Source organism: Nelumbo lutea, chromosome 7, assembly GCF_056320005.1.
Source record: "Nelumbo lutea isolate HS-2025 chromosome 7, American lotus-T2T, whole genome shotgun sequence".
In the NCBI taxonomy this organism is placed as follows: Eukaryota; Viridiplantae; Streptophyta; class Magnoliopsida; order Proteales; family Nelumbonaceae; genus Nelumbo; species Nelumbo lutea.
Window position 1 is genome coordinate 23,148,975 of NC_142690.1, and position 12,694 is coordinate 23,161,668.

Sequence of the window (12,694 nt, forward strand, 5' to 3'; positions counted from 1 at the left end):
TCCCAAATCATTCCCCCAACTCCGGAAAGTCTGGATTGCCCAAACTACAACCATATAGTTGAGTTTCATCCACCCACCCATTGGGGGAGACCACACCTCAAGGGTTTTTTGTTTCCTAGAGGAGGAATGAGCAATTGACCCCAAGTTTCTGAAAAAGTCTTCAAGTGAAAAATCTGAACAATTTCAAGGTCTTCACCCAATGTGCTACTCTTATTTGTAACAGTCTCAATCATTGCCTACTTGTTCTTTTCCTTCTCATGAAAAATTTTCAGGTTGCTCTCCTCCCAAATTGTCCACACTACTGCTGCCCTTGCACATTTCCACATGATTCTGCCTCTCCCCTTTGTACCCCTCAAAACAGATGGGTTAAAGGGCCTTTCCAAACTAACAGGAAGGATCCACCTGCAACCAAAGAGATGATAAAACCATACATAAATACAGCAAGCAAAGGGACAGGAGATTAAGAGGTGGTAAGCAGTCTCACCATTCAACTTAACACAAAATGCACCAGTTGGGACTTGGGAGACAAGATCCAATTTGGTCTTATCTTTTGCAACATTTTTTTATCAATAACAACAATTGAGACTAGAGCCCCCATAAAGAGGGGGAGATAAACTTTCTTAACTCCCCCAACTGAAACTAGAGCCCCCATAAAGAAAAAACAAGAGTTACAACTGAACCCAGAACATAGATTCCCTAACCACCCCTTGCTTAGCTAACCCATCAGCAAACGAGTTAGCATATCTCTTCACCCAACTGAGATTATTTTCCATGTCCTTAACCAACCACCTGAACTTTTTCCTTTCATTGCTGTAATTCCATAACCCAGTCTTGTCTTCTTTCAGCCACCCTACTACCACCTTCGAATCCCCTTCAATTACAAGTCTCCTAATGTTCATTTCCTCTGCTCTTTAGACACCTTCCATGACTGCAGAGATCTCAGTTCTAAAAGAATCACCCATCCCAATTGGGCCTGAGAATAAGGCTGAAAAAGTCCCTTTTGCATCCTTAAACACACCCCCAATACCTGAATGCCCAGGGTTCCCTCTACTACTACCATCAAATTTCAGTTTTATAAAACCAGAAGGGGGAGGAGTCCAGGACAAACTCAGACCTGTTTTGACCTGGGTACAGTTAGCAGTCTTTCCCCACTTTCTCAGCAGATCATGCACCGTAAAGCCTGTGAACAACTCTGAAGATTTCAGCCACTGTACCACCCTTACATGAATCAGATCTATCAGGTTTTCAACGCTTCTCTCTTTTTCAAAGAAAATCCTTGAGTTCCTTTCTTCCCACAATGACCAGCATACAGCAGCCCTTAGGCATCTCCACATAGTTTTACCTTTTTTCAGATGCCACCTGAAAAAGGAAGAAAATAGGCTCTGCAAATTCAAAGGGGGGTCCAGCTACACCCAAAAAGGGAAAATGCCCATTCCCAAATAGTTTTTGCAAACTGGGATGAAAACAATGGGTGATACTGCATCTTGCAGCTAGGGGAGAGGTCCTTCCCTGTCGGGCAGTGTTTAATCATTATGGGCCGAGAGGTTAAGTGTAAAAGACCATTACAAGGATGATTCCCTGATGGGCTTTATCTTACTTAAGTCCATTATCCTTGGATCTTCATAGGATGGCTGGATTCAATGATTATTTAAGTGTAAATGCTGGACCCATTTTGAGCCCATAGTGATATGCTCAGGGCTTCACTGCGTTTAGCAATGAATTTGGCCAGGCCTTTTCACAGAGGCTGGGTTGAACCCATGTGGGCTTATGTGAGGTCATTGTGAGGTCCCACGCCATACAAATCAGGCCTAAGTTGGCCATGCAACACCCTTGGGTCATGAGCCTTATATCTAATGGGCCTAAGGCCCATAATTAATATGATTAATTAAGCTGTCACATGATAGCTTAAGTTGTCATGTGACATGGGGCGAATCTGGGTTTAGAAATGGGTATGGAGCACCCATCCTCTAAAGAGGATAAGGATTATCTATTAATAGAGTCCAGGTCCAAATTAGATTTAGATAATCTCCTAATTTGATTAGGAGAAGTGCTCCATAAAGAGATAAAAGAAGAAGTGGGTAAACTAGACTAGAACACCTCTCAATTCTACTCTCTCTCTCTTCTTTTGTCTTCCAAGAAACCCTAGTTCGACCACATCTATTTTAAGACTGATATAAATCAGTTTTCTTCTGATTTTTGCAAGAAAAATTCAGAGGAAATTTGTGCTCACCTCCCCAGTTCGATCCAAGTAGTTGGATTGCAGTTTTGCTTAAAACTATGTTGTTGAACCGGCTTCAAGAATACACTGCGCCATTTTCAGTGGAGACTGGTTTTAGGACTAATTTGGTCGTGAACTTCCACCTTGGGATATGCATTTGTGGTATCCATATCAGGTACACATTTCTCTCTTTGATTAGTTTCAAATATGGTCCGGTTCAGTGCAGAACCGATCCTTAAAAATGCAATTTTTCAAAACATAGGGAATTCGATTCCCGAAAGGATTAGAAAATTTTTGAAATTTCACCCAACCATCTAGCATGGATCGGCCATCCATATGATGGATCCTAACCCTTCCTTCAGCAGCTTTACAGAGAATACACCAGTGAGGAGATAAACATGTCTTGGGTCTCTTTCTTTGAAGCAAATCACTAGTGTTGATTCTTTCCAGAAAAGCTTCCCAACCCTGGGAGGAATTGACTTGCACCAAATCTCTTTGACGGGGAAAGGAAAGACTATGGGTGTAGCTGATAAGCTTCCCAACAAAAGGAACCGACTTTTGGGGGGATAGGGACACTCCATACTTCTTTCACAGGAAAGGAAGAGGAAGAGGAAGTGACCACAAGAAAAGAGAGAGAGAGAGGGATTTACAAGTAAACACCCCTGACTGACTGATTGACCATACCCAACTATCACCCACTGAGACATCAAAGATTAAGTTATCCAACAAATTATGCAAGCAGGACACTATGGGTATTTCAAAGTAAGATTTCCCACAAGTCCCAAATTCCAACCTAGCCCAAAAGAGGAGAGAGACCTCAAAAAATCAAAGGCTGGTTTTTCTTAAGGCTTGAGCCGCTTGACAAAGCATACAAAGAAGGAAACACATCTTTCAAGAGGATCTCCCCAGCCCACACGATCCTAGAATCCCATCCTATTATCATACGCCAAATCAAACCCAATAGGCTCATGAAATTGAGGTAGGATACCATGCATTGCTTTCCGCGGTGCAGCTTAATTAGCTCTTTACAGAATACTAGCATCCCATTTGTTCCTTGAAAGCCCATGAATACTTGACCACTTTGTACCACAACCTATCATTCTCTAGGGGGAACCGCCACAACCACTTACCTGCATTTTTCTCATTGATGTTTCCTAGACCTAGCCCACCCTCTTCTTTTCTTTTAATCACCTTATCCCATCTCACCAAATGATCCTTCTTTCTGTCTCCCAGCTCCCACAGAAAATCTCTCTTCAATTTTTCTACTTTCTTCACCACCAGTTGAGGCATCCTAAAAACAAACATGAAGTAGATGAAGAGATTTGCCAAAGTGGATTTAAATAGAGTGATTCTCCCACCTAAAGAGATATAGTTCCTCTTCCAACCAGCTAACCTTTTCTCTTTTCTCTCCAAAACCAGGTTCCAAAAACTAACAGACTTTGGGTTGCCACCAAGGGGTAAACCTGAATATTTTAAAGGCCACTCCCCTCTCTCACACCCTAGAATCTCAACCAAGGCGCCTAATTCCTCTTCTTCAAAATCAATACCAACCACTGAACTCTTTCTCCAATTAATTTTAAGATTAGACACTCTTTCAAAGAGACTCACCACCAATTTCAAATTTTAAACCCCTTCTTTGCTCTCCCCATCACAAAAAATCAATATGTCATCTACAAATTGGAGATGGGTGACCAACATAGTATCTCTTCCCACCATCCACATCTTAAGAAAGTACAGCTGACTAGCCCTAGAGATCAGCCTACCAAAAAGTAAGAACCTCCACCACCAAAGTGAAAAGGAAAGGGGAAAGGGGTCCCCTTGCCTTAGACCCCTAATAGCCTCAAAAAAATCAACCATGACCATTTACAATCACTGAGGAGTGGCTTGTTTGCAGGCAGCCCTTGATCCACTTACACCACAACTCTCGGAATCCACAAATCCTAATGATGTTCAACAAAAACTCTCAATCCACAAGATCATAAGATTTCTCCAAGTACAACTTAATAACCACTCCCTTTTTCCTTGATAATTTTGAGCCTCTACACATTCATTTGCAAAAAGAATTTGATCCACATTCTGCTTGTCTTGAATAAATGCCCCTTGGGAATGAAAGATAATCGCAGGAAGAACTTTCTTAATCCCCAATGACAACACCTTAGCAATTATTTTTTAAATGCTAGTCACCAAGCTAATTGGTCTAAAATCCATTGGATGGTTAGCATTAGCCTTTTTTAGCACTAGGGTAATAAGAGTTCATTCCCGAACTAATTATACCCCTTCTATGAAATTCTTCAAACACTTAAATCAGATCCAACTTGATTATCTCCCAACAATCTTGATAGAAAGCCATTGTAAATCCATCTGGACTTGATGCCTTAGATCTATCCATGGAAAAAATTGCTTCTTTGATTTCCTCTTCCTCAAACCTATTCTCCAAAAGTTAGGTTTGTGAAGCTTCAATTGACTCCCAATTTAGTCCTTCAATTAACCATCTTTCATTAAGAGGCCACAAATAAATTGATTGAAAGTAATCCTGAAAGGCCTTAGCTATCCATGTATGATCTATGGTTTCCAAGCCATCAATTTCTAAGCAAGAGATAAGATTTTTCCTCCTTCAAACATTAACAATTGCATGGAAGAACTAAGTGTTACCATCTCCCTCCTAAATCTATTTCTCCCTCAATTTTTGTTTCCAACTTATTTCCTCTCTAAGAAGGGTCTTCTCATTACCCTTTTTCAAAGTCAACCTTAATCCTCTATCTTCCTCTACTAGGAGACCTTCAACTTCCTTTCTATCAAGTTCACTAATTTGCTCTATCAAAGTAACCTTCTTTTCCTCCAGCCTTCTAAAATGCATCTTGTTCCAATTTTTAACGTCTGCCTCAATGATATAAAAGGTGCGCCTATGCACACAGGCGAGATGCATTTTAGGGTATGCGCCTCGCCTAGGTCCTAGGCGCAACCCTTTAAAAAAGTGCACGCTTGGTGCGCATAGGCGTGTGCTTGATGCGCCTTGCACCTCAGCCCAAGTGTGTGCCTTTTTAAAATTTTACACTTTTTTACCTTTTTTGAACCTAGCGGTTGGGTTGGGGGTAGAGCCCCAAACCCCCGCCAAAGCTCCACAATCCCCCTATTTGCTAATGTTGTTCATTCATTCATTCTAATAAAATACTTTCTTAAAAGTCAATTAAAGTTATAAAATCATTATTTTTTTATGTGAGAATTAAGAATTTAAGACACTAACATGGACTTGTTTGGGCTTGCCTCGAAGGGTGTGGTACAAAGGCAGCTCGTAGAATCAGGAATGCAATATGTTTTACATCAAATTAGCTACTTGAAGTAACGCAATTGAGGAAAAAAAGAGAATGTGGGTTTTACATGCTTGAAATTTTTCATTTGAATACGTTTTACATGTTATGTTTATGTATTTTAATTCTAGATAATAGGTTTTTTAAAATATTTATTTTAAAACTTAAGTTTATATTTTTTATTAATATTATGTTTAATATTTTTTATTTTTGCATTTTTTATGTTTTGGCATTTTTTTAATTTTCTGGCATTTTTTATTTTTTAGCATTTTTTTGTATTTTTGCGCCTTGCTTCATAAAGGGGTGTGCCTCACCTTGCACCTTATGCCTCAAGCGCAAATTGCGTCTTCACTTTTAAAACACTGACCTGCCTTCAGCTTTTGTAACTTCCTCAAAAACTTTTGCCCCTCCCATTTAGGCCATTGTTATTGTTCATTCCACCAGCCTTTCACTTTTTGCTTAAAATCAGAAAGTGTAGGCCACGTATTTTCAAATCTAAAAGGCGTGGGACCACCAGCAACACCTTGTTGAAACACACAGATTGGCCAATGATCAGAGGTTGGTAATGTTCTCCCTAGCAGACCCATCCAATGTTCATCTCAATCTACAAAAACCAAGATTATGTCCAACTTGGAGCAAATAAGGTTTGTTTGAAGGTTTGACCGCGTGAATCTCCAATGCCCCAAGAGAATATCTCTCAAGTCAAAGGAATCAATAAATTTCCCATACTAAGGCCCCTCCCATAGACCCCTAATGTCTGCCAGCTCTTCCCACATCAGATTTCTTTCTCTATAAGAATTAATCCCATAAAAATTGGCTAAAACCCAAACAAATTCTTCCTAAACATTCTCCAATTTAACCAACACAGTAAAGTTCCCTACCAAATCCTCGACGCAATGTACAATATCTTCCTTCCATTCTATTATTATTTCCCCTGAAGCACCCCTAAAAGGAGTAAAGCTCCAATTGATTTCTCCCTCACCCCAAAAGCTTCTCAGCCATCTACTATCCAGCTCTTCAATTTTAGACTCCTGAATTAAAAGAATGTCGAGCTTCTCCTTCTTAGTAATTCCTTGACTTCTCTCCTCTTTGTTGCACTTCCTAAACCCCTCACATTCCAGCTGATATTTTTTATTGTAACACTTTAAAGGTCAACCCAACCCTCCCAACTACTTATCCTCCATCTCACAAGGTACCTCCTTGTACCCTTCCAGCTTCTCCAACACTGCAGCTTCCTTCTACAACCTCCCTTAGTCCCTTTAGTCTCTGTAACATCCTTCTAATCTTCATTCTGTAAGCTCCTCAACATCGTTATATCCAAGGTTGGGCACAACCGCACAAGCAACCAATGTTGGTAGCAAAAAACTGAATTGACAGAGGTATCAGGGTTATCTAGGGGGAGGATTACCAAAAGTGCTCCAGAAATGGTCCACAAAGATCTTTGCAATTTCATCTTGTTGGATAATTTCCTCCCCTCTATTACCAATCTAGTAACTAGATTCTTCTTTCTCCCATTGGCCATAATATGGAAGAACCTCATGTTACCATCCCCTTCTTTTATCCATTTATCTCTGGTTTTTTTTGTCTCTAAAAGACATTCCTCTATTTTCAGCAACTCTTCTAAATCTTTCTTCAATCCCCAATTCCCCATATTTTTTCTTTCTCCTTTTCACTCAGTCCCCTATTAGCCTCCCAATCATCTAATTCTAGAACTTGATCTAAAGTTTCTTGCTTTTCCCCCACAACCCCAAACATTTATTTATTCCATACACCTTCCCCTTGACATTATTCAACTTTTTCCATACCCCAATACCTTCCACCTCTTCATTCCACCATGATTTGATATTGTTCAACAAGTATGGGTGGGATAAACACATGTTCTCAAACCAGAAGGGATGTGGCCCAGCCCCAACAAAATTACTGCACAATTGAATAGGGCAATGATCTGAAAATGGACTAGGGAGAGCTTTACATTCCAATCCAGTCCAATGAGCCTCCCACTCATGCAATATCATGAATCATCTAATCTAAAGCAAGCGGGACTTGTTTGGAAAGTAGTCCATGTAAAATTAGCATGCAAGAGAGGCAGATCTCTCAATACACGGATGTTTATAAACGGGTCAAACTTTCCCATACATGTTGTAATTCTCTGATCGTTCTTATTGGATTCATGAGTGAACCGAATGACATTGAAGGAAAAAAAGTAACACAGTACACATATAGCATCCCGGAGGAAGATAAGTTTATCTCGCCCAGAAAAGGAAAAAAAGTAATTGCAATTGCCCAGAAAAGGTGTTCCCTGTTTACCCCTCGCTTGGCCAAAGTGCCAGCCAAGCCATTTGCCAACCTGGGTACCCCCTGATAGTTTATCAAAACATTCCTTGTTAACCATTTAATTTGCTTTCAAACATGTTGATAGCTCCAAACTGTGGTCTTCTCATCTCTGAGCCACACTATCACCACTTGAGAGTCACCTCCAACAACTAATCTTTCTACAACTCACTTCTCTCTCAGTAAATAGTTGGAACATACACATTTGTCAGCAACCATTCAAAATTGTCATTAACATACCTAAGTCTGACAAATACCGAGAATTTACTGATCAGATCCTCCACTCCTTCATAGACTTCTTTAGCCCACAATGTAATGATTCCACCAGATACCCCCAAGAAGGTGCATCTGCCCACCCTATCTTCCTGATTGGCTAGAATAATGATAATCCCCAGCAAACCCTTACTTCTTTTTTTATTTTTGATCAGCAACACAGAAATGATTTCATTAATAAGAAGAAAGTATGGTTACAACAAGAGATCCCCAGCAAACCTTTACTGAACAGCCAAAATGATAAGATAAAGTACAAAGAGAACTAAAACAAAACTCAATAATAGTATTGAGAAATCACTAAGCCTTCCAAGAACAACCAAAACAAATTCATACAATAATGATAATCCCATGCAACCCTCTATGGAATATCTCATCCCAATACAACTTGGTTCAAACCACTTCTGACCTAGAAAAGCTATAGGTGGAAGAACTGGCAGATCTTGAAATCTACCTGAATGAGATGTGCACTATGTGTTCAACAAAGATCTACCTTCTCAAATATGTACAGATGTCATGGCTCTTCCTCTCCTCTCATCCATTTAATCACTACCTGAGTATGCCCACCAATAGCGACATACACAAAGAGAACATCAACCTTAAAAAGTTAAAGCCCTTTGGCAATATCTCCCAGCTCTGATGGATGTCCACATTCCCTTCACACCTCAATTAAATACACATGAAAGATACCACCTAATAGATTTCTCAAAGCACCTCCAACCCCCAACTATCCTAGATTACCAAATATCAATCATTGAAGTTAAGCTTGCATGTCCTTCAGAGGGGGAGGCAGACAGATGCCAACGTTGATATATAATCTCTAATAAAGGTTAATCAAGAAACATATAGGTCCATTGAAAACGTGGATTCAGCCTTAAAAGTGCCAACTTTATGAGTAAAATGTCAAAGATTAAGCCTGTATCCATTCTACCCTGCGGAAACAGGGACCATCTCTGGGTAATGGCCTTAGGTTGTTCTGGAAACATGAAGCCAACCCCTAACCATGTTAGCAACTGAGTAATCAGCAAACTCATCCCTATTCCCTAGTACATAGCCAGGGATAGTAATACCAATCAACAATCCTACTTGCATTTCCTTGTAAACCAAAAAGGTATCAAATTTCCAAACTGATCTATTTTTCTGGAGGTCCAATACTAACTAGGAATTCCTTCTAAGTATGTGGCCAGGGAGATTTTGCGGTGATTGCTTATACTTGATTATCTGTGTCTATCAAAGTCAATCATGCATGTTAGGTTTCATTTAAGCAACAAACAGCTTTAAAGGTTGCAAGCATATCATATCTGCATTTGAGGAGCAGCTGCAATTTGGTATTTCTCTAATTTAGGATGGATCCAACGCTTCACAAGATCAAGCTATAGGTTCACTGATAATTATGATGAATCACAACAGTAAAGTGGGGGGGTGGGGGAACAGGGCATAAATTTAATTAGTTAATATTAGGAAAGGGCATCAGCAAAATGACTAACAATAGAGAGTAAATAATTTTTAGTTCTTACATTAAGTAAGGTAATATTTCCAATCAAACTGCCACAGGTAGAAACCAACATTAATGGTATATTAACAATTTATACAGTTGAATATAAATCACCAATCAGTTTTAAACATGACCAGAAAAGATTTACTTGAACAAATCTAAAATAAGGCTATAATAACTAACAACTTTGTAAATTAATCTTCACAGAACTTACCTCTATATAGTTTAAAACAGCCTTTTTGACAATCTCATCTTCTTCCTTTGAGAACCGCTTACCACGCACCAAATCCGTTTTTTTGTTTTCTTCCCCAAAGTCTGAGGCATCAGGTGGAGGGAAGACCTCTATATGACTTGAAAACTTTACCCTCTTAGATGTTCCTTTAGTTTGGGAACCTTCACTTCTGTCCTCCGGCTTATAAATCTTTTCCTTTGCAACCTTGGCCTTCTTCCTCTTGTTCTTGCCATCATTTTGTTGTGTCTCAGTATCAAACACTTCCTTCTCCAAAACATTCTTACTACAGGGGCGTACATGAGCTTGATTATCTGCAACAATTTTGTCCTCTATATTAACCTTTCTTTTATTACATCTTTTCTCAGGAATGAGTTCTTTCAAGCAAGATTCACTCGTATTTTTCTTTTTTTTCTTCTTCACCTTTTTTGTAGATTTTAACTTTTCCGAGCCATCTTCTTTGGCATACTCCATTTCCCTTGAAGTTTCCTTTTCATCTGCAATGCTTTTATTTCCCTTAGCAAACACTTCATCAAAACCTTTTATTCTCAACGACTCAATTCTGCTGCCTTCTTTGTTCATTTTCTCTTTTTTCTTCTTTATTATACCCCCACGCTCCCCCTCATTTGCATGCATACTCTCTTCTTTGTCAGGGCTTTTCCGCTTCCTGGTTTTGCTATTGTTTTCAACTTCTTTATCATCTACCAAAGTAGAAGCCACAACCTCTTTATTGTTTCTCCGTTTCTCCTTTTTCCTCTTCTTTTTCTCATCAGTTGTCCATCCCATCTCAGCTGCAACCTCTGACTCCTCATCTTTACTTGTCCCCAAATTATTGTTCTTCAGACACTCAATAAGAGATTTATCCTTGTGAGTGCTTTTACCTTCCATGGCTTTAGAATCTCCATTGTAAAGGTGCTCATCTTTCATCAACTTATCTCTTTTTCTTTCCTTTTCCTTCCTGTTGACTTTCACGTTTATGGCTTCATTATCACCGTTAGGCTCTCCATACTTCATAGTTCCCAATTTCCTCTTCTTTTTCTCACACACTTCTCCACTTTCAACTAAGGCATCATTGTCACCATTTGTTCCCAAATCATTGTCCACATTTTTGTGTTTTTCCCTCTTCTTCTTTTTCTTCTTTTCACAATAATCCTTCCTTGTTTCTACCTTGTCATCCTCTACTTTCCTACTGGTTGAAGTATTACCATCAGTCAGCTCTTCCCCAGTGCTTAACTCACATTTCTTGCCTTTCTTACGCTCCTTTCTCTTTCTTGTCTGAGGTATAGCATCCTCCCCTTCCATGTTCATACACACTGAGAAAATACTTTGGCAGATTCTGTGTCCTAGTTAACAAATACAATTATAGAGAACATATATCCTGAAAGAAATAAGGCAAATAAGTAAAGAACTAAATAAAAGTAACCATTCGGACATTCTTCAAATCAACCCAAAAATAAGGTGAAAAAAAAAACTGAAACTGCTAAGATGTATTAGGTTTTTTTGAGCATTGCCAAAAATAGTTTTCAAGGCGCCAAGGGATGCTAGGCAACCATGGGGCGCCCAGGCGCCTAGGCGAGGCCTAGGCGATGGAATCTAAAAATAATAAGCCCATAGATTTCTGCCCATCCTAAACTAGGTTTTTTGGTGTTATATATTAACCTACAAACCTCTGAACTGATTTTTGTGTTTGTGGTTCTCGCAGTCTTGATTTCAAGTAGGCAAAACAATATAGTAGAAACGAAGGGGGCGGAGCCCCTGTTTCAGACACCAATGATGAGAAAAAAAATTGAAAAAAAAAATGCAAAAAAATTTAAGAACGAAAGAAGGAGCGGAGCCCCTGTTTGAGTCCAACAAAATGATTCAAAAAGCTTGGAGGAAGATTAAAAAAATGGAAAATGTTTTACACCAACAAAAAATAAAAGGAAATTAAAGCGTAAAACAAAAAAGAAGAAGAAGATTCACTCACTTGACTTAGAGGACTATGTAGGGAACGATGGAGGGCACATGCTCTCTCCTGTTCTTGTCTGTTCGGTTCTCTCGTCAGTGAACCCTCGAAGTTTCCTCACAACAAAAGATACAATAACATGCAGCAGGTTCTATTATAAACTAAAAACTAACCAATAAAACTATTGCATATTTTATTTTCCTTTTTATGGTTCAACTATGATGTCGAAAAGACATGATAGAGGAAAAAATTATAAACCAATCAACGGACATCATAAAACTAGTAACCAATCAGGCAACGTTTTAAAAAACGACCCGAACGTTTTGGTCACCGGTTTCTGGGTTGATGGTCCGACTATTTGGTTCCAATGGATATTCCATTCTGACAAAAAATTAAATAATTAAAAATAAAAAATGGCTAAAACCATTAAATGGGTTTTCATCAAATTCATGGGGTTGTGATTTGTGATTGGCAAAGCTTTTATATATGAATGAATGAATTTATGCGTAGCTCTCCTTATAAACATCATTCCCCTCTAGCATCTTTCCCCTTATATTGTGTGATTGTATTATGAATTATGAGGTGGAGTGAACAATAAAAACCCCATGATGATATCGTGTTTTTCTGGCATCATAGATTTTCCCTTCTGTTTAGTAAATAATGTATATTATTTCTGTTTGTAGTTAATTGGCTTTTACTCTATTTTTTCGGGTGTTCATGGGTAGATTTGGTTTGGTTGCAAACATTTAGGCCAACCATATCGATCTCTCGGTTGGTGAATAGGTAAACCAAAATCGATCATGTTGGATTGATTTTGGTTAGCTTTTCAATTTGATTGGGCCCATATGCTGCCCTTAAGATGGAAGATGGACAAGCACCCATTCAGAAGATAGATTTT

The 12,694-nt window shown here is 39.0% G+C and overlaps 1 protein-coding gene across 2 annotated transcripts in view; it reads right to left on the reverse strand.

Moving 5' to 3' along the window:
• LOC148845656 (myb family transcription factor) overlaps positions 1-11,998 on the reverse strand; it is a 38,551-nt gene extending 26,553 nt beyond the window's left edge. Inside the window, exons 1-2 of one of the 2 annotated variants that reach the window (XM_088955159.1) lie at positions 11,818-11,998; positions 9,837-11,229 (exon numbers count right to left, since the gene is read on the reverse strand). In XM_088955159.1, the coding sequence (XP_088811285.1) occupies positions 9,837-11,159 (1,323 nt within the window). In that variant the 5' untranslated portion in view covers positions 11,160-11,229; positions 11,818-11,998. Of the gene's footprint in view, positions 1-9,836; positions 11,230-11,518; positions 11,644-11,817 lie in introns of those variants that run through there. The other variant, XM_088955160.1, reaches the window with a different exon arrangement.
• Positions 11,999-12,694: the final 696 nt, after the last annotated feature.